General features: G+C 48.2%; 1 protein-coding gene across 5 annotated transcripts in view; it reads left to right on the top strand.

The window, feature by feature from the left end:
* The window catches only part of PRRC2A (proline rich coiled-coil 2A), a 52,462-nt gene that overhangs the window by 28,790 nt on the left and 3,468 nt on the right, over nucleotides 1–20,204 (top strand). For 3 of the 5 annotated variants that reach the window (XR_006101925.1, XM_042449354.1, XM_042449355.1), the window contains exons 9-27: nucleotides 123–262; nucleotides 420–510; nucleotides 800–1,022; nucleotides 2,292–2,709; nucleotides 4,492–4,709; nucleotides 5,067–5,424; nucleotides 5,586–5,799; nucleotides 6,211–8,280; nucleotides 12,138–12,388; nucleotides 13,108–13,235; nucleotides 13,335–13,464; nucleotides 15,687–15,772; nucleotides 15,933–16,175; nucleotides 16,508–16,696; nucleotides 16,809–16,886; nucleotides 18,519–18,699; nucleotides 18,795–18,847; nucleotides 19,042–19,130; nucleotides 19,260–19,518. Coding sequence is in view for 4 of the 5 variants with exons in the window: in XM_042449354.1 (XP_042305288.1) it covers nucleotides 123–262; nucleotides 420–510; nucleotides 800–1,022; nucleotides 2,292–2,709; nucleotides 4,492–4,709; nucleotides 5,067–5,424; nucleotides 5,586–5,799; nucleotides 6,211–8,280; nucleotides 12,138–12,388; nucleotides 13,108–13,235; nucleotides 13,335–13,464; nucleotides 15,687–15,772; nucleotides 15,933–16,175; nucleotides 16,508–16,696; nucleotides 16,809–16,886; nucleotides 18,519–18,699; nucleotides 18,795–18,847; nucleotides 19,042–19,130; nucleotides 19,260–19,518 (5,419 nt within the window). In the remaining variant the exon portion in view is untranslated. The remainder of the gene's footprint in view (nucleotides 1–122; nucleotides 263–419; nucleotides 511–799; nucleotides 1,023–2,291; nucleotides 2,710–4,491; nucleotides 4,710–5,066; nucleotides 5,425–5,585; nucleotides 5,800–6,210; nucleotides 8,281–12,137; nucleotides 12,389–13,107; nucleotides 13,236–13,334; nucleotides 13,465–15,686; nucleotides 15,773–15,932; nucleotides 16,176–16,507; nucleotides 16,697–16,808; nucleotides 16,887–18,518; nucleotides 18,700–18,794; nucleotides 18,848–19,041; nucleotides 19,131–19,259; nucleotides 19,519–20,204) is intronic. The other 2 variants (XM_042449357.1, XM_042449356.1) reach the window with 2 other exon arrangements.

Raw genomic sequence — 20,204 nt, 5'->3', positions numbered from 1 at the left:
GTTAGGCTACAAAGATACACAGAGAGCTACCCCTAGTTGGCCCACTCTAGGCAGCTAAAGCAGCATCTTTTGTTTGGGTAGCAGTGTAATGCAGAAGGGGAATGTGTTTCTGCCTCCTCCAGGTTCCAGCGGCTCCCAGGACCTCGCCCCTCACAACCTCAGCTACGCATGTCAGAGCCTGTGAGCCGACCGCCTGTCCTTAAGCAGGATGACCTGAAAGAATTTGATGAGTTGGACCAGGAGAATGATGAAGGCTGGGCAGGTAATTGGAGGGCTCAGCCTCAGCAGTCAGAGTTGGTTGCTGTTGCTTTTGTCCTTGGACCCAGGACTCCAGAAGAGTTTCTAATTCACCCTGTTTCCTCTCCACACTGTCCCTATTGGCTCTGTCAACCTGAAGTCTGCCTGTTTGTTTTCCTCAGGAGCCCACGAGGAAGTGGATTACACAGAGAAGCTGAAATTCAGTGATGAAGAAGATGGGAAAGAGTCTGATGAGGAAACCACTGAGAACCGGTGAGAATTAACAGGGAAGACGGCCTTCTGTGGCTGGTAGAACATGTGTCTGTCCCGTGAAATTGGAAGGAGGGCAGCTTCAGTCAGCTACACCAGTGGGGTGCAGTTCAGATACAACCCTCACAGAATAACTCCCATGTGATTTTGGTGACAGCTCAGGGCACCCAGTCCTCTGTTTTGTTTTGTTTTGTTTTGTTATCTCTGCTTCAAGCCCTGCTTCAAGCAGAGAGTGCAGAACTCTCTTAGCCCTATGTGATCTTTTTCTCTTCCTTTATCTCTTGCCCCCAAGCAGTGATGAGGCTTCTGGCCCAGAAGGCCAGTCAGGTACAGATGCAAAGAAGGCTGGAACCCCAAAAGAGGATCAATCGCTGGTGAAAACAGCCTGGGTTGAAAACTCACGTCCCCCAGAGGATGCCAAAGAACCGCCGCCTCCTCCTCCTCCTCCAGTCCGGCCACCACCACCTCCGCCACCACCCAACCGGGGCAATTGGGGGCAGCCCAATGACTTCCCGGTGAGTTTCTATAGACTACCTCTGCAATTAACCCTTCTCATTCATTCTGTAGGAGGAGCAAGCTGCTAGCTTGCCAGGTCAAGAAAACGGGCACATTTCACATGATTTCCTTGTAGAGCTTGGAAAAATTGCAGTTTTAGATTCTCAAAACTAGCCGGTGACTAGACTGACAGAGGGACTTGAAAGCTATAGTCTAAAAATAGCTTTTCTAAGCTTTGATTTAGTAGCATTTCAGTTACATTGCTGCTGAAAAATGGAATTACTTTGGGCTACTAAAGACCAAACATAATTGCAGGTATCTGTGAGGAAAGCTTTATTTCTTTTTCTGTGTTTGTGAATTGTGTGATGTGCACAAGAGACATCACCATCTTGCCTAGGTGAGTAGTCCTGTTCCTGTTGCAGAAGAGTGGTAGAAACAGCATGGCTTTCCTTGCAGTGGGCACCAAGAAAACCTGGATGCCGTGGCCTCCTTTGTGTCATTCTGCTTTGGGGAGTCTTACCCAAGAGCAGGAAGGATATTGTGTGAAGACTACTAGACGTCCCCCTTGGTTACTTCTTGGACTCCTAAAATTTCCATAAACATACAAGATGAAAAATCCATCCTTTGGTTGAGCTGACCAAAAGCATAAAATATATTACACTAGCTTTCAAAGTTTCACACACTTCTTTATCAGGCAGAGATTGGTTAAAAAAGAGTGATAGAATATATGGAGGAATATTGTGACAGAGTTTTGATCCCAGCATCTACATTCTACTTTGAATGTTACAGAAAATATATGAAGATGAAAAATAACACATAAACACTATTGTAAGGTGAATGGGAACAAAGGCAATATAGAACAGGAATGGGCAACTGTGGGATGGTAAGGGTCTGGATTATCCCTCTGCAGAACTTGGAGGAATGGGCCATAATCCTCTCAGAAACATCAGTATTTCCCCATCTTTGGGGGGGGGGGACATTTTTGTCATGTTTTGGGGGATCCTGGGCCATTTTAGGGCCAGGACATGCTTTCTTTCCTATGGAAATTTTGGTACTTGTCCTTATGCTGTCTTACTTAGCCAAGGAGTAACAGGTGAGGCAGAAACAGCCCTTTCCTCCAAAACATCTGCTATGCTTGGGAATAGAGCCTGGAAATTTTACTTTTTTGGCTACAACACCCTAGAATCTGGTTCTGCCTGGGAGTTGAGGTCCAAAAAGGTACTGCTTCAAACCTTTGGTTTGGATGAGGCAGCTTTGGACCAAGCGTCTTCTCTCCACCCCACCCCCAGGACCGCCCTCTACGACCACCTCCTCCAGAAGATGAGGATGAGGCTTGGCGCCAGCGCCGAAAGCAGTCATCATCAGAAATCTCTGCAGCTGTGGAGCGGGCCCGACGTCGGCGGGAGGAAGAGGAGCGTCGCATGCAAGAGGAACGCCGAGCCGCCTGTGCTGAGAAACTCAAGCGCTTAGACGAGAAGTTTGGAGCTCCTGATAAGCGCCTGAAACCAGAGCCGCCAAAAGAGCCTCCTGCTCCTCCACCTGCTCCCACCCCTGTGCCCTCTAACCCACCAGCTCCTCCTGCACCCCCAGAGGAGAAGAGAGAGAAAGAGGAGCCTGTTCTGGCTAACAAACCTCGTGGTACTGTTGGCGGCGGCGGCAATAGCAACAGCAGTAGCAGTGGTGGCAACTTGGACTCTGCCTGTAATGGTAACTCTTCTGTTTGGTTTGTAAAGGGTTCATATCCCACCTGTTATTCCAAAAAACAACCAGGTGACCAACAACCAAAGTTTATAAAATTAGAATATAACAAAGGTAGAATGAAGTTGTTGCAGAAAGAGAAAGTAATTTGAAAGCAGACAACCAGCATTAAAAGAAAAAGAGCAATGCAGTAACTGTCTTTTAAAAGCTCTGGAAATGACAGGTAAGGAAATTGGCACCAAGTAAGTGTCCCAAGGAAGAATGTTATGTAATAGTGGCACCACCATTGGAAATGACTTTGTCTTCTGTCAAGCACATGCCTAAGCTCAAAGGCTGGGGGGAGTTCACCCAGAACTGCATCCAGTTGTTAGTCCAAACTAGAAAAGACCAATTGAATAAGCTCCTGAATAGTAAATTGTGACTTATTTAATCTCATTGATTCAGAGGGCCTGCTCTAGTTGCAAATAGCATTTGGATTTAGGAACCAAACTTTATCCTTTAAAAAAAGGGGGGCAGAGGGACAGGTTTCTCTGATGATACATGGATGCCACTTTGTATGTCTTACTGGCTGGTAACCTGTGGTTGAGTATATATGTGTCCTCCATTTTTCAGTTTGGAGTGAAATAGTCATCATTATTAACTATAAGTATTTATCAAAAAGCTCCTAACTGTTTCATCATTCTGGTTAGTATACAACTTTAGTTAAAACAATAAAATTACAACACTGCCAGCAGATACAGCAAAATAACCAGTAAAAACACCTTGGCAAATCAGAGCTTGGAAATATTACTGTTTGTACTGTATCTTCCAAATTCCCCATGCTAATATGGCTATAATAGTTGGGGGATTCTGAGAGTTGTATTCCCAAACAGTAATATTTCCATTTTTGGAAAATTAAAAAAGGCTTTGAGCTGGCACCAAAGCAATTGCAACACCGGCACCAGTCCCACATACATGGGGATGATATTCAGTCTGTATGGCCCCTGAACTTGCTATAGTTGCCCATTACCCTCAGTTACCTCACATGATATTTGGTGTTTTAGTCTTCAAATAGTGAATTTCCCCTAACAGTTTTGAGAGTTTCTAAAACCAGCAGACATTTAGGTCCATTTAAAGTGATATTCAGTCAGTCATGTTTTCTTAGCAGTACCTTTTCTCAAAAATTGCTGCTGATAATTTTAACAAGTGTTACCATGCAGGAATAGGGAATCGAGGCATATTTTTTCAGGCATTCACAGAATGGCACCAGCACCATGCAACCCATGTGGTTCACAGGGTGTTCTTAGTTTGAATTAGTGCGGTACTGCAAGGCAAATGAGAAGGAAGGCCTCAGCTGGTGGTGAGAGGAGATACCTGCAAAACTCATTTCACCAAGGCAGAATAGGATAATGTACAATAAATACACCTAGAAATGCTCATGTGACCACAAAACTTTAAAATGTTGTCATTAAAGGATATTTAAAGGCAATAAAATGCAGTAGAAGAAATTGAAAGTGTCCCTGGGAAACAGAAAACATTTGACTTGGTGGTAAAATAATTGAAAAGTTGGTGCTGGGTGACCCTCTTTGGCAAAAGCTTTCCACTAGAAAAGGTTGTTCTACAGGTTGTCCCACAGTACATCAAAGTTACTTGAGGTGAGCCTCCCCTGCAGAATTTTTGGCATAGGTGGGCTGGTATAGAAAGAGGTGTTGTTCCATTTATTGAACACTGAAGAGCTACAGAGGGTAACGTGGGGAAGCCATTTGCTGGTTCTCACAGTCTGTGTCTTACATATATTGCTGTACCCCACAGTTGAACCACCTCTGACTGCTCCCCCCAAGGAAGTACCAGAAGTGAGGGAAGAGCCACCAGCTGTGCCTGGGCCTGTCCTCCCTGCACCTCCCATCCCAGCCAAGGTGGAGCCCAAGGGGGAGACTGTCCTTCAGGCACGCCAGCCCCCTCCAGCTCAGACTCTTGGATATTCAAAGTACCAGAAGTCATTGCCTCCTCGCTTCCAAAGACAGCAGCAGGTATGGAGCCGTGTGCCCTGGACCAGACATACCACTAAAATAGGTTATCCGTTGGGGGCTGCACCTCCCAGAATCCCCAGCATACTTGTTGGGGGGAGTCTGTGAATTGGGTTACCAAAAAGCTCCAGATCAAAAGGTTGCTCTGGAGGAAACATTGCTCGTGGTGGTTCTGTTGCAGTGATGAGTCCTTAGACTAGAGTCTCTGACATCTAATGATGTCCTCGCAGCTAACTGAAGCAACAATTGCATCTCCACCTAATGTGGCTCTCTAGCCCAGGAAGCAGCCTCCTTTGGAGTGGTTGTCTTGCCTTGCTCCTTAAGAGAGAACTCATTCTCCCTTTTTCCCCCAACTTTCAGGAGCAGTTGTTAAAGCAGCAACAGCAATGGCAGCAGCAGCAACAACACAACCAGGTTCAGCCCCCTTTGGCTTCCTCTGCCCAGCAGCAGCCAACTGGTGCTCCTTTGGCCACAATGGGTGCCTCAGGCAGTGTCCACCCTCAGGCTGGGCCACCAGGGCAGCAGCAACCCCCAGCCCCACCTCCATCACAGCAGGCTCCCCCAAAGGGCATATACCCAGGCTCCATTGGACGGCCTCCACCAATGCCTCAGATGAACTTCGACCCTCGCTGGATGATGATCCCACCTTACATGGACCCCCGCATGATGCAAGGGCGGCCTCCCATGGACTTTTTCCCCCCTGGGGTGCACCCTTCTGGTAAGCTTTTGCTAGAGAAGTCCAGGCTCTACTACCAATTTAGTAGGCAGAAATAATAACCACATTTACCTAATTAACTTGAGAGAGAGTGTGGGCTTAAAAGGTGACCTGCATTATTAGAACTGACATGTCTCTGTATTGGCCTTCCTTCTCCTCATCAGGTCTTCTGCCTCGTGAGCGATCAGACAGTGGGGGCTCCAGCTCAGAGCAATTTGACCGCCACCCCCCCATCCTCCGAGAGCGTGGGACTCCACCTGTTGATCCCAAGATGGCCTGGGCAGGAGACGTCTTTGCCACTGCTCCTTCTAACACAGACTCACGCCCTCAAGCAGCAGCCCTTCGGCAGCAGCAGGAAGAGGAAGAGAAAGGGTTAAGGTGCAGGATGGGCTTCTCTTTGATTATTTGACACCATGGCAGCATTTCAGGAGTAGACAGCCTAGTCACTAGCGGCTAATTGTGTTAACCATTTTGATGAAGTAAGGAAGGATGGGCTCAGATGAGAGCATATGAAAGTTACCATTTGGGCCAATAGTACCTATAATTCCTCAGCCAATATGGCTGCAAACCACTTTGGCTGGGGTGTTCTAGGGGCTCTTTTTCAGGGGTTAGCTGTGCCCCCAGAACTGCAGAGAAGAGAGCCGCTGATTCTTGAATATCAGGGAAGTTGATTTTCCAGACAATTGTATCTTAGAGGCTGACTGGGAAGGGATGGAGATGAGGTTGATATTCTTGGTACTACCAGTTGCTGTGACACTCTACAATAAAAGTTACTGCCTTTTGTTTCAGGAGTGAGACACCCCCAGTTCGCCTGCGCGATGCTGTCACTCCCCAGCCTTACATGGGGAACTACCAGGGTTTCTCAGAAAATGGCAGTTCTGCTCCACTACACCGTTTCCCAGTGGATGAGCCACCACGGCCAGGGCCACCCTGGCAAGCCAGCATGGCCTTGACTGCACCAGTAGAGGTGAACAGGAATGGGCGCCCTGAACCCCAAATCCAGCCATTGCGCAAAAGTGAAGAAGAGCCACAGCTGCTGCATCGCGAACCTCAAGAAGAGAATAAAACAGCTGAGCCTCCTGTCATTCGACCAGTGTTAGCCAAGAAGCCTCCTGCTGAGCAGCCTAAAGAGGAGGCTCCAGTCAAAGAGGAGATTCTACGGAGGGTGGAGAAGCCACCACGGCAGCAGCATGAATTCCACAAGCAGCCCCGGCGTGAGTCTAAGACAGAGACGCGCTGGGGACCCCGTCCTGGCAGCAGCCGGAGGACTGAGGAGATAGCTGGGGAAAAGGCTCCACGGCGAGCTGGGCCCATCAAGAAGTTGCCACCTCCAAAGGAGACGAAGGACGAAAATGAGGAGATTCGTCCTGCAGGGAAGGCCAAGGAGATTGCCGAGCCTGTGAGCAGCAAGCCAGAACCTCCAAAAGAGTCTCCAAAACCAGGCAAAGAGAACAAGGCCAAGCCAGTGTTAAATGGAGGAACAGCTGTGCCTCCCAAAGAGCAGCAGCAGGGCCCATTGTCGCCGAGCCGGCGTCGTCGAGATGGTCCATATGAGCGCGGAGGCTACACTGGCCGTGGCCGGGCCAGGGGGCGAGGAGAATATTTCGCCCGAGGGCGAGGCTTTCGGGGAGCATACAGTGGCCGTGGCCGGGGTGGCCGGGGAAGAAGCCGGGAGTTCCGCAGCTATCGTGAACCTTTCTACCGGCTGGATGATGGAGTTGGTAAACCCTCCGGGCCGGGCTCCAACTTCCGCCCGCGCAATACCAGCGAGACACGGAGTGAAGGCTCAGAGTATGAAGAGATCCCCAAAAGGCGACGCCAGCGGGGATCGGAGACAGGAAGTGAGACTCACGAGAGTGCCAGTGATGTAGCCCATTCAGACAAGGAGGTGACCAAAGAACCAGCCCCAAGTCAGCGCAACCGAGGGCCCCCTGTGACAAATGTGTCCACCCATTCTTCCCTACACCCTGGCTTACCTCGGTTTGCTGACAAGATGCCCCCACGCCTCTCAGACCCTGGCACCCGTGGTGGGCGTGTCTTCACCCCCCGTGGAGTGCCCTCACGTCGTGGCAGAGGTGGCGGCCGTGCCCCCCCTGGTGGATGGAGCCCCCCATCCAAGCCCCAGCCCAACAAGAAGCCTGAGAAGCAGCAAGAGGCAGTTCTGGAGTCCTCAGTAAAGGAGAAGGCTTTGGCCGGACCTCCAGCAGTGACCCCAGAAGACTCGAGTGGTTTCCAAGGCCCCCCAAAACAACAGCCACTTGGCCCCAACTCAGACCGTGGCTTTGACCGGCCACCCCGGCGACGGCGCCATGGGCGTTCCCAGCAGCAGGATAAGCCGCCACGGTTCCGGAGGCTGAAACAGGAGCGTGAGAATGCAGCCCGGCTCAATGGGGAACAGAGGACAGTGCAGCCCTACTCCCCAGCACCTGCTCCACTGCCAGAAGAATCAGCCAGCCGGCGTGTGGCTGGCACAAAGTCTCCAGATTTGTCCAACCAGAACTCTGACCAGGCCAATGAGGAGTGGGAGACTGCTTCAGAGAGCAGCGACTTCACAGAGCGCAGGGGTGGAGGCGAGAAAGAGCCAGCACCAGGCGGGCCTCCTCCTACCGCTTTCCTGAAAGGGGGCTGTTCTGGGGCACCTTCGGTGGGTGGGCGGCCCTCCAACAATGAGCTCAGCTTAGCTCAGAGGAAGGAAATGTCCAAGCGCAGCTTCTCCAGTCAGCGGCCTGGCATGGACCGGCAGAACCGGCGCTCCAACCCTGGGCCTGGGGGAGGAGGCGGCAAGGCTGGTCGCGGAGGGAGCGGCAGTGGGCGCAGCGGTGGTGACAAGAGGAGCTGGCCCTCTCCCAAGAACCGCAGGCAAGTTCTTGGAAGAGGGAATTGGGGAGGAGAGAGAATGTGCATGTGACTGAGAACGAAAGAGTGAAGAAACAATCTGTTTTTAGGGAGGGAGAAGTAAGACCAAGGGAAGATTATGAGTAACCTGGGATGAAGGATTGATCAACAGGAGAGATGGAATCAGATGAGTAGCAGTAAAATGCTATGACCTTAGAGTCAACTGAAAAATTTATTTTCTTTTTTCCTTAGATCAGGCTGGGAACTTTTGGATTGCCAAGATGTTCCTGAACTACTATTCTTAACGTATCTTACCATTAGCCAAGTGGAACGGCTGGTGTAAATTGGAATCTTAACAAAATTTGGAGGGCAGTCCTATTTAATATTTCTATACCACTACTTTTAAAAACAAAAGTGGTATACAGATAAACAAAGCTCAGTTTATCTTAGTAAACAAAAAATGGCAAGTTGGGCTGATAATTTGATATTCTTTGGGGAGGGAAACAGTGAGGAGGTGATCCTAGAGACCTAACTCCTCACTTAGAAACTGTTAGCTGATCACGACATTTCTAAATAGGTGAGTCTGTGAAATGCCATCCTCAAAGTCAGCCCCACATAGAGCACCAAGAGGTCACTATAGTTTCAATGACTGTGGCCACCCATTGTTAAACCCGTTGTGCAATGGGAAAGAAGTGGAAGATGTTTATGTGATAAGGGAGATAAGGCAAATCCATTTTCAGGGAGGCAGAACAAAATAGATTCTGTCTGAAAAGATTAGATTAGTATATATTAGTTGTGATGGCTGGGCCATGCATCACATGCCGGATTCCAAGGCTTGGAGCACTGACTAGGCTCTGTTCAGCAGCAACTATTCTATTCTATGTTTTTGTTTTTCTTGTGGCACAGGTCCCACAATGGCTTATAACACTGATTAAAACAACTAAAAGCTAACATTAAAAACTAAACTAAAACTTAAAAGCTACAGTAGTTTGAGACTTGATAGCTTTCCTGCTTGATGTTCTCCAGAGGGTACCTCCTATTCCATTTGGAGCAATGGCCTCTCTGTTTCTCTCTGAGCTGCCTTGATTTCAAGGGGCTTTGAATGAAGTAGCTGATTTGAATAAAGGACCTTAAAGACGGTGCAAAAAAGGTCTCAAAAATTGGGTTACAGCACCCAGGTAGCCCTTTCTGTGCCATAGAGCTCAAAACTTTGCACTACTGTCACCACTCCAAGATGCTTTCATGTTCTTGAACTGACATTCCATGTCAAGCTTGACCGTGTGCACAAGTCGTCTCTTAACGGGAAGCAGCCGTATCCACAGAGCAACTTGTCACTCACGCAGTTTGGCCAAGGCAAGAATGGTGCCTCCTATCACCCCATCTGCCTTAATATTTGACCGTCAAGCAGTATCTTTGAGCACAAGTGAAAACCATTCCCTTGCCTTCCTCCCAGCTCATCTCAAAGGAAATGCGATGAGACATTTGATATATTGTTGTCCAGTATATTCCTCATTTTCTAAAATGATGGCTTTCCTTCTTTGCACCAGGGTGGCGAGGGTTCAGGATGAATTGGTCTCAGGCTTGGTTTTTGTTAGAAGCTGGAGATGTGCTGTCTTGAGCAAGACTGCGCAGCAATAGGAAGCAAGGGGGTCACATTAGTCCTACAGGAGTAATGGAGAGCTGTACATGTCCACTGCAAGAAACAAAACAACTTTTTTGCCCTCAAAATCCCCTAAGGGATGTGGGGGGATTTCCTCCCATTTGTGTGTGTGGGGGGGGGCTTCTTGTACCATTTTAGTCACAAGAGGCCTTTTATAGGAACAGGAAGTGTCCCGGTGTCACTTGTCCACTTCCATTTGTTGTTGTTGTTGTAATTGTTATCCCACCCATCTTCCAGGGCTGGAACTCAGGGCGGCTTACAACATTTAAAACACCATACAGTTAAAAACATACAAAAATAGTATATTAAAATAGAATTAAATTACTACAATAATTAAAACAAATTCCATGCTAAAACTAAGTACTTTAAAAAGATTAAAATGCTTAAAATACATAGAAAAGAGGATCTCCTGGAACTATAATTGCTATGGGGACAAGCACTTACTCCCATGCCCCACTGAGTGTGTGTGAGGGGGGGGGATATCTCCATGACACCTTCCCCTGGAGGGGCTACAAAAGTGACCCATATAGTCTGGAGGGACATACTTCTCCCACCCTCTGCTCTAGAACAAGGGTGGTAAAAGCCCACCAGATGCTGCAGGGCCACAGTCCTCAACCTTGGCTCTGCTGGCTAAGACTTGCAAGATTTACAGACCAAACACATCTGGAGAAGCTGCATTTTGCTCTCCTGATCTAGAGCCTTCCACAAAAGATAGGCACTTAACATGTTAAAATTCTGTTTGAACATCACAATTGAACTGAGTACCAACTCCTTCCACGCGCATCAAAAGCACACAATCTTGGTTGCTCCAAGCTTTCTTCAGTAGCAGATAACCCTTTTATACTGCGACCTAACTCAGCTAAAATCATTGACAAAATAATTTAAAAGTACACATTGTTTGCAGGTTCCTAAGACTAAGGCCTCTTCTTAAGGGGTATGATGTAACATCAAGTATCTAAGTAAACATCTGCTTGTTGGTATTTTTTGTTGTCCTCAGAATTAAATAAACAGGGCCTAGTTGTTCACAGCCAATATTCTGTACCGGGCCTGGATATAGTTCCAGTCTTCCTCAAGATATCTTTTAGTGCAGAGCACAGACACATTTTGCTTCTATAGCATGGGCTTCATTGGTGGTAAATGATGCAGCAGATGGTACACAGCAGAGAAGCATTCCAGTCCTTTCACTTGATGGGGCCCAGTAGTCCCTCACAGCCCATGTCAGAACTGAGCCCCTAAAAAGATAATTCTAACCAATTCATCCCTGACTTGTGATCCAATTCCCCATTGCTAGCTAAATGGGGCCACTGAAGAGAGTGTACCTCCTTGAGGGGAAGGCCGATGGGGATGGACTCCCAATGCTTGTATAGTTCAGAAGCAGAGAAAATCTGTATGCACAAGTGTGACCCATCATCCCCCAGTAGCTGTGAGAACCACGCAGGCAAATTAACAGCTGAGAAAAATTCATCCCCTCAGTCCCTTCCCAGCCTCAAACTGCTAAGCTAATGCAAAAGGCACCCGGCAAAGTCACTAGAGGCTTTATCTGAAAAGCAGGGACCTGGCGTGTTTTGGATTATTTCAGATTTTGGGATATTTCCGTATATACTTGAGGTGGGACTCAAGTGTAAACATGAAATTCATTTTTGTTTATATACTTCTTATATACCTAGCTGGAAATATTTTTATGTAATATTTTTAATAATTATATGAATGAAAACAAGTTTGAGTACATTGAATTATCAGAAAGCAAAAATGTCATTATCTCAGCCACCCGTGAAAAAGGTTTTAGATTTTTGAATTCTGGATAAGGGAGTTTCAACCTGTAATACCTTTTTCAACCTTCCTGTATCACTGGACTTTGACACCAGTTTGGCCATGATGCTAACCAGACTCCAGAAGTCATCTGGCTAGTGCCAGAGGTCCAGCTCACTACAGCCAGTTTGGATGAATATTTCTCTGATTCAATCAGCTATGCCATCAAAATATGACTACAGCTTTGTTGCCTGGCTGGGGCACTTGCAGTCCATAAGTGTAATATTTCCTAACTGACTGGAACACCTTGCATTACTAACATAAGAGAAATGTGTATCAACAAAAGTAGCAGGATGGGGGAGCAGAGTCTTGAGAATTAGAGAAGGAAGAGATAGCCTGCCCCCTCCCTTGCAGCAGAAAAGCTCACTTTCCTTTTTGTAATGCTTTCTTTGTTCTCCTCCCGCTTCTCTAGCAGGAACACAGACGACCATTCTCCAGGTCTGAGTCTGCCCCCTGCGCCCACCACAAGTACAGTATATCGCTTGGACCGCGTCATCCATAGTGACCCAGCTGGGATCCAGCAGGCCCTGGCTGAACTGGGAAGTCGCCACACGAAGCCAACATCCCCTAGCCCAGCCCAGCCACCCTTCCTGGGGTCCGGAGGCAGCAGTTCCTCTGCGCTCCCCTTGGGACGCTTTGAGAGTAGGACCAGCAGCAGCACAGGTAATGCATGGTGCCTTTGGCTAGCAAGCCTGAGGCTCTGGCTTTTCTGGGACCATACAGTCCCAGTTCTCTCTGTGAAACTTGGTCTGGGATGTTAAAAGGATATTTCTCTGGATGGGGAGGAAAGGAAATGGTGATAGGCATGTTGCGTGGATCTAGCTGGGCCTTCTCCCACCTTGTATGCCACACCCTGCATCATCCTATTTTTGAACTAAGACCCTCTGAACGTCTAGGAAAGAATCCTGCCTGAAATCCTGGAAAACTGCTGCCAGCCAGAGTAGCTAGGATAGATGAATGGTCTGATTCACTATAAGGTGGCATCCTGTGTGCATTTGTTTGTATTGAGAGTATTGTTTGTACTGAGAGTATTGCTCTGTTAACTCTCCAGCTGAACTTGCTACCAATAGATCCTGGAAGACAGTGGTTTGAAGCCAGGGCAGCCATTTGTCATGCCATGTGACACTAGCTTTTCTAGAAGCAAACAAATTACTCTGGAGGTCATGTTTCTCCAGGGGATGCTTGATCTTGGCTTTGTAGATTGCAAAAATTGTCGTTGAGGGGCGTTGGTGAGGATTGTTCTGCGGCAGTGCTTCTAGTCTCAGACAGATAAAATCTCTGGCCCTTTATCCTAAAGGAGAACCATATCCTTGGGTTTTTCACCTGCTCTCACCCAAACCCCATTTGATTGGAGACCCTATGTGCTGCATTCCCCGTTTCAGACTCTTGCTTTTTGGACAAGAACCAGCTGCTCCACTCCAACAGTGGCCCCCTGAAGGACTCTGGCACACTGAGCAGCTTTCCTACAAAGCGACGGGAACGACCTCGCAAGCAAGACCTGTTGCAGCAGGTGAGCCCATTTTTTCACAGTCCTTTTGAAATGGAGTAGAGAATGGTGTTTGGTTCTAGTGCTCAGAGATAAGTATTCCTCCTCCTTTTTCTTTCTCAGGAGTCCCTGGCCTTTCCCAGTGGCCCAGGCTTCTCAGCCCCCAAAGAAGAGACCCCAGGGGAGCCTCGAAGTAGAAGTGTCCCAGTGTCTGAGGGGCTCGCCCCACAGATTTGGAACCAGTTGAATTCCAGTGAGTTATTTGAGGGCAAAGAGGAAGGGGGCATGGACTCAGAAGTTTTGAAAGCTTCACTAGCTTCTTCACCAGGCAAAGGCATTAAAAATCATACAGGAGAAAGAAAAATACGGCGGAAGTTAGTCATAGGGCTGCACTTTGTCAACGTGCTTTTGTTGTTAAGATGGTACAGAACAGAAAGATATCCATGTAGGCAGAGATCACTCCTCCTTTTTGACCATGTGGGCTCTAGGAGACAAAGAGGCATAGAAGCCAGGAAAGAAAATTTACATGCCATTAGGAACACAAAAAGAAACTTAGTTTGAGATCCAGTCTGCCTCTGTCCTATGTGAAGCTCCCTCTTGAGGGTTCCCCTGTTGCACATAAAATGCAGTATTCTCAGATCCAGAAAATATATCCAGAGGTAGCTATTTTGGCCATACAGCAAAGTACAGTAACATCCAAAATCAACATAGCACTGACACCTTTATTGGAACAACCAAAATGCACAAAATACATACTGCATTTTAGCTGCAACAGAGGGGAATCTTAAAAAGGGAACCAAAGGACTAGGACTTAACTCTTTGCAGTTTCCACCTCCGAACAAAAGTACAATGGTTTTAAATTGGAACTACAATTGACATGTTTTACCAAAACAGCACCCAAAAGTTTTCCAAATGCAACTGCACATAAATGTCTTGAGAAATGCAGTGTTGTCACCCAGAGCCCACATGGCCAAAAGGGAAGCGGGATCTCTGTTGCTGCTGTTAGCTGCCCTCAAGTTGGCTGATTCATGGCGACCCTGTGAATGAGACATATCCAAGAATCCCTATCCTCCACTGCCTTGCCCAGATCCTGCAAGCCCTTGCCCATAACCCCCCTGTTCAAAGCTATCCTTCTAGTCTGTGGTCTTCCTCTCTTTCTTCTACCTCCTATCTTTCCTTGCATTGTTGTTTTTTCTAGCGATCAATGCTTTCTCATTATGTGGCCAAAGTACTCAACTTGGTCATATTAGCTTCCAATGAGAGCCCTGGTCTGACCTGTTCAAGAACCCATTTATTTGTCGTCTTGGCTGTCCACGGTATCCTAAGTAATCTTCTCCAGCACCACATCTTGAATGAGTCTGATTTTCTTTCTGTCTTCTTTCATTGCCCAGCTCTCACATCAGTACATGAGAATACAATGGCCTGAACGATTCTGACTTTAGTGCTCAGTTGTATGTCTTTGTTTGTTAGTATTTTTTCCAGTTCTTTCATAGCTGCCCTTCCCATTCCTAGTCTTATTTCTTGACTGCAGTCTCCATTCTGGTCAGTGTTTGATACTAGATATGGGAATTCTGTAACTATTTCAATTTTCTTGTTTTCTAGATTGAATTTATGTATTTCTTTTGTTGTTATTATTTTAGTTTTCTTTATGTTCAGCATCAGACCTGCCTTAGCACTTTCATCTTTGAGCTTCCTTATTAACGGTTCCAATTCCTGAATGTCTTCTGCTAGTAGTATATCTTAGGTTGCTTCCTCCTATGTTTTCAGCATATAAGTTAAACAAGTAAACAATAGGATGCAGCCTTGCCTGACCCCTTTGTCTATTGGGAGCCACTTTGTTTCCCCAAATTCTGTTCTCACAGTGGTCTCTTGTCCTTGATACAGATTCCTCATGAGAACTATCAGATGTAGTGGCACCCCCATGTCTTTGAGGGGCCTCTGCCTACATGGATATCCCTCTGTACTGTCTTAAATGTGAAAACAATAAAAGAACATATTGACAAAATGTAGGTCTGTGTATCTAACTTTTCTTTTCTCCTGTAAGATTTTTTAATACCTTTACCTGATGAAGAGGTAGGTGGCACTTCAAAAGATTGCCTTGTTATTGTGGTTGACCCAGTAAAGGTTTTGTTGCTTTGTGGAATTTGGATGGAAATGTTGAGTCAGTGGTCATGCTATAGAGTAGCTCCTCGTTAATCTTGCAAATGGCCACTTCGCTTCAGAGCAAGGGAAGAACACTTGGTGATAATGACAGTGGAGTGATAAAAGGGAGCAACCCACACTTTCCTTTGATTAGAGAGTTGGTATCTTTCAAAAGAAAGTTCTGCCATGTTCAGACTAAAATGTAGTTTGCTCTTGGGTTGGAAATTCTTAAGAGGGTGGAGCAAAACTAGGGTCTGGGGCAAGGTAAGGCTTGAGACCACTTGGGAGGACACAGGTGTTCTCATGCTGCCTGTGCTTTTGCTTCTTCATCAGATCCTTCAAGGAAGAGCTATAGGCCTGCCTCAGTGGAGCCCTGGATTGACCCATTGAACGCCTTTGAAGAGGTTGCCAGTACAGAGGTGAGGACAAGGGTTGCTGAATTGCCAAGTGAACTGGAGGTGGGGAAAATGTGTTCTCGAGACTTTTGCTATGGAGAGCACAGCTGGGAAGCCTTTCTATCTGTGGCTCTTCTTTCTCGCCTTTACCCACTTGGCTGAAACATCTCCACTCCTTCCCCAGATGAGCCTGTCTGACAGTGGTGTGGACCTCAGCAGTGACTCACAGGTCTCCTCAGCCACATGTAGCCAGCGCAGTTCTCCTGATGGGGGCCTGAAGGCCACACCAGATACTAGCACTAAACGCAGTGGAGCCATTGGCACAAGTAACAATGATGCGGCCACAACTGGGCCAGAAGGTGCAGAACCAAAAGAGCAGAGGCGGCGACCACCACCAGCTAGGGACTCCAGTATGCTCAAGGAGAAGGTACAGAATTCATTCTGAAGGACAAGCAAACTTTCACACTTGACCAGCATTCTCCAGTCTTATGCCCTCCAGATGCCTTGGATTGCAGTTCCCTATACTGGCAAAGGATGATGGAGATTGTCATCCAACACATCCAGAGGGTTGTACATGGTTACCCTTAAATTTGAATGCTGGTGCTGGAGGTCACAGTCCAAGCTGAAAATTGATGTGACCTTCCTGTTGCAGGGGGCCAGGCCTGCTGAGAAATTTTCTTAACTCTCAGGCTGAGAAGTTTGTTCCATGGGTCAAGAAGAACCCCTAAATTTCACCATTCCTCCTCCTCTTCTGAACAGGTGAGCAGTTCCCCTGAGCTACCACCTCGAGACCACCCTCCCCCTGGTGCGATTGGCACCGAGCGTTTCCAGCGAGCAGAGAAGGCAAAAGAGAGTGTTGAGGGGCTGGGTGTCCTGAAGTCAGAGCCAAGCCCCAAGCTGGAGGCCCCAGGGGGCTGTCCGCCCATCCAGTTTGGAGCCAGCGAAAAGGTAAGTGCCAATGCTGCTGGGAATCTTGGCTCTTCTTTTTCTCTAGGATGGTGAACAAAGAACTATGGACTCTAATCGTCCTCTCCCTTGGCTTTTTTTAAAACTCCCTCAGGATGCTGACCTTCGTTTTATGGTGAGTGAAGGTCCAAAAGCAGACAAAGAAGAGCTGCACCAAGCACTTGCTGAAGGGGTGAGTAATGTTGCAAGATGTTGGGAGACTCTTCATGTTCTGGGGCCCAACTCAAAGGGCCAAAGTACAGCTGACTGTCCCTTGTCTGGGAGGAGGCAGCACATAGAAAATTTACTGTTTTGAATTGCATGCTGGCTGGGGGATTTTGAAGATTGTAATTGAAGAGAGCCAGTGTGACGTGGTGTAAGTGCTGGTCTATGACTCTGGTGATCAGTGTTCAGTTCCCAGCTCAGCCATGAAATCCTCTGGATGACCTTGGGCTAGTCACATTCTCTCAGCCTCAGGGGAAGGCAATAGCAAACCTCCTTTGAACAAGTCCTGCCAAGAGAACCCCATGATAGGGTCAGGGCCACCATAAGTCAGAAGCGACTTGAAGGCACACAACAGCAAACAATGGGGGAGGTCCTACCCAGTTCCTGGTGAAGTGTTGGCCTCACCTTCTAACTGTGACGGTGAAAGTAATTCTGTTCGGGGCCAACTGTAGTCACTGACAATGTGATACTCCCCAGCAGCCTCCTGGATTGAGTTAGAAAATCTGGCTGTGAAACAGAGCAGGAGGCAAGTGGCTTCCTCTTTTCAGGTGCATTCTCACTTTTTTGTTTGCCCCATGGGAGCTTAGTCCATAAGGTACATTTTTGAGAATCTTGTGCTCCCCAGCAATCAAAACTGAGAAAAACATGCATGGCTTGACTGCCGCAATATGTGACATGGATCTGCCCCCAAAGGTCTCTCCTTCAGGAACCATTTGCATTCTAAGCCATAATTTCAGAAGGCAGCAAACTGATTCCTCACTGGCACAAAAGACCAGCCTTCATCCTACTGTTCTCCTAAAATGTTTTGAACTACAATTCCCATCAGCCTCTATCAACAGATGCACTATCCAAACACCCAGTGAACAGTAGGGTGATGTAAACTTGTTAAATGGACTGTGTTCTGCCAATTTCCCAGCAGAGAGGGTCCTGACCTCCTGAATCATGGGTTATGCACCTCCCATTAGCTCCTGTAGGCAGGGACAAAGAAAAGACCGGCCCCCTATATAAGGAGGGGCTAACCCCCTTGGGCCTCAGTCTTGTTCCTGCCTAAGCTCCTAGCAGGACATACTTCTTCGCCAGCGAATTCGTTTTCCTTCGTCGAAGCGGTCAGCGTTGTTTTTTATTGGCCTCCCTCCCCCCTCTTCCCTGCCTCCCTTCCCCTCTTGTTGGTGGGCTATGGCAGAGGACCCTAAAACATGGTTTTAGGGCCTCCCCATGTGCAGGCTCCCCCAGCTCAGGGTCTGCCGGCGCAGCAGCGAGAGCCGGCGACAGAGGGAGAGGTAGAGGGCCAGCCAGAGGAGAGGGTTCCCCTCCATGGCAGTGATCAGGCCCCATCCTTCCGCCCGGGCCTCCCAGGTCCCCAAGGCGTAGAAGAGGCCCCGGCGCCAGCTGATCTCACCGAGGTGAGTGCGGACCGTTTTGTTGAACAATGTTTTGTTGAAATTTCTTCACTGCACAAAAACGATGTGTGCCTTGCTATCTTTTTGTAAGCTGCCTCAAACAGCATCTTTTTAGTGAGAGGGGACTGGGAGAAGTAGACAGTGCCTATCTGTCTTTTTCTCTCTCTTCACTGTCCTTGGTGTTCTTCTTTTCTCTGCAGCTGACCTCTGCCCCCCGGGAGTGGGAGCTGCTACCCCCTGCTCCTGCCAGCCACAGAACTTCTCCTGAGGTGCTTCCCGGTCGCTCCTGTGAACCCCGACCTTTCTCGGTTGCCCCAGCCACGGCTGCCGTCACTGCCTCATGCTTGCACAGCCTCCCACCTGACACATCCGTGTTCTCAGGTAATGAGAGAGATCTGGATAGGGAAAGCCAGGGTGAGGGAAGTCCCTCTGGTGGCCGTCAGCCAATGTGGGCCTGACTGTGTTTCTCTCTGCAGGCGAGCGAGGCCAGGGCCAGCGACTCTACCCAGAGCTCTTCTATGGGAACCAGGTAACACCCCCCGCGCACCTCCCAACCGACACAAAATGGCTTGGGCAGTTTGTAGGACTGGTGGTTCCATTCCCACCACTTGCCCAGTCCAAGAAGAAAGATGTGTGTTCCTAGGCTGCTCCAAAGAAAGTGCAAAAATTTAGAGGCCTAGTTCTCTTGTGTCCTGATAGCATCTTTAAATCCTGTCCCTATAGGTCCCCAACACTCAGCTGGAGTCGCAGCTTCACGGCACAAACGGGCCCAGCGGTTACCGCCCAAGCACCCCCTCTCTGCACACTTACAGGTACTGGCATGTGGGAGGGGAAAAGAACATTGGAGCGGGATAAGGCTCACTGGGCCTCTTCACTGTGGTCCATTTGCCCTGTCCTTTGGGACTCCTCAACCCACCCCAATGTGCTTCTTTTTCCATTAGGTCTCAGCACCTGTACCTCCAGCCCAGCCCAGCTCCTGCCTCTCCTGCTCAGACGGCAGCAGGTGCTGTGCTATCCAGCTCAGCCTTGCTCTCAGGTGTGGCTCTGAAGGGGCAGTATGTGGAGATCTCGGCCCTGCAGGCGGCCGAACTTCCCAAACTACCAGCTACAGGCTTGCTGTACCAGGCGCCCCCTCCTTCCTTCATCTACAGCTCAGCCTTCTGCGGCAGCCAGCTGGCTCCTGAGCAAACCCTGCTTCAGGTACTGGGGCACAGTGGATTGGATTAGGTGGTGAAGCAAGAGCTCAGTGGTCTTTTGTGTTCTGGAAGGTGGAGAGACCCAGAATTTTGATGTAGAATTTCTTCTCTAAGCCACATCAGGAAAGACTATAGTCAGTCAAGGTGATGAATCAAGGATCCAACTTTATTGAAAGAAAGAAATGCATTTCTGTCTCTTATCTTGACAGCTCAGCATCTGAATAGAATGGGAGCACTGAGCCAGGAGGTCATACGCTCTAATATAGGGGCTGTTCACACTACATTATGAAGTGGTTCACACTTGTGCTGGTTTTTCCTGCTCTGAATACATGGGGGGAGGGGCAGGGCAAATCCCCCTTAAGCCGCTTCTTTTGGAAACAGGGACATTCCAAGGGCAGTGTTTGACAAAAAGTTGGATTCTGCACCAGACAGAGCATTTTGCTCATGTTGGGCTTATCTTTGACGGAGGGGACATCCACATTGTTCTTTTCCTTGGCTTTGCAGGCCAGGCTGGGCAAATCGCTTGTGAGCTTAGATTCTCCACAAGGTCCTTGGGCAGTTGGCTTGTGTGGCAGCTGTGCCTTGTTTCACAGCTCCGGAAAGCCTTGCCAGGTTTTTCTGAGTTCTGTGGAACATTGGCAGGTTTGTCAGGACAGGCTGTGCAGTACGCAAGGGTTGCTGGCACCCAGA

This window comes from Sceloporus undulatus, chromosome 2 (genome assembly GCF_019175285.1).
Source record: "Sceloporus undulatus isolate JIND9_A2432 ecotype Alabama chromosome 2, SceUnd_v1.1, whole genome shotgun sequence".
Lineage (NCBI taxonomy): Eukaryota > Metazoa > Chordata > Lepidosauria > Squamata > Phrynosomatidae > Sceloporus > Sceloporus undulatus.
This window is presented reverse-complemented; position numbering and strand designations above follow the sequence as displayed.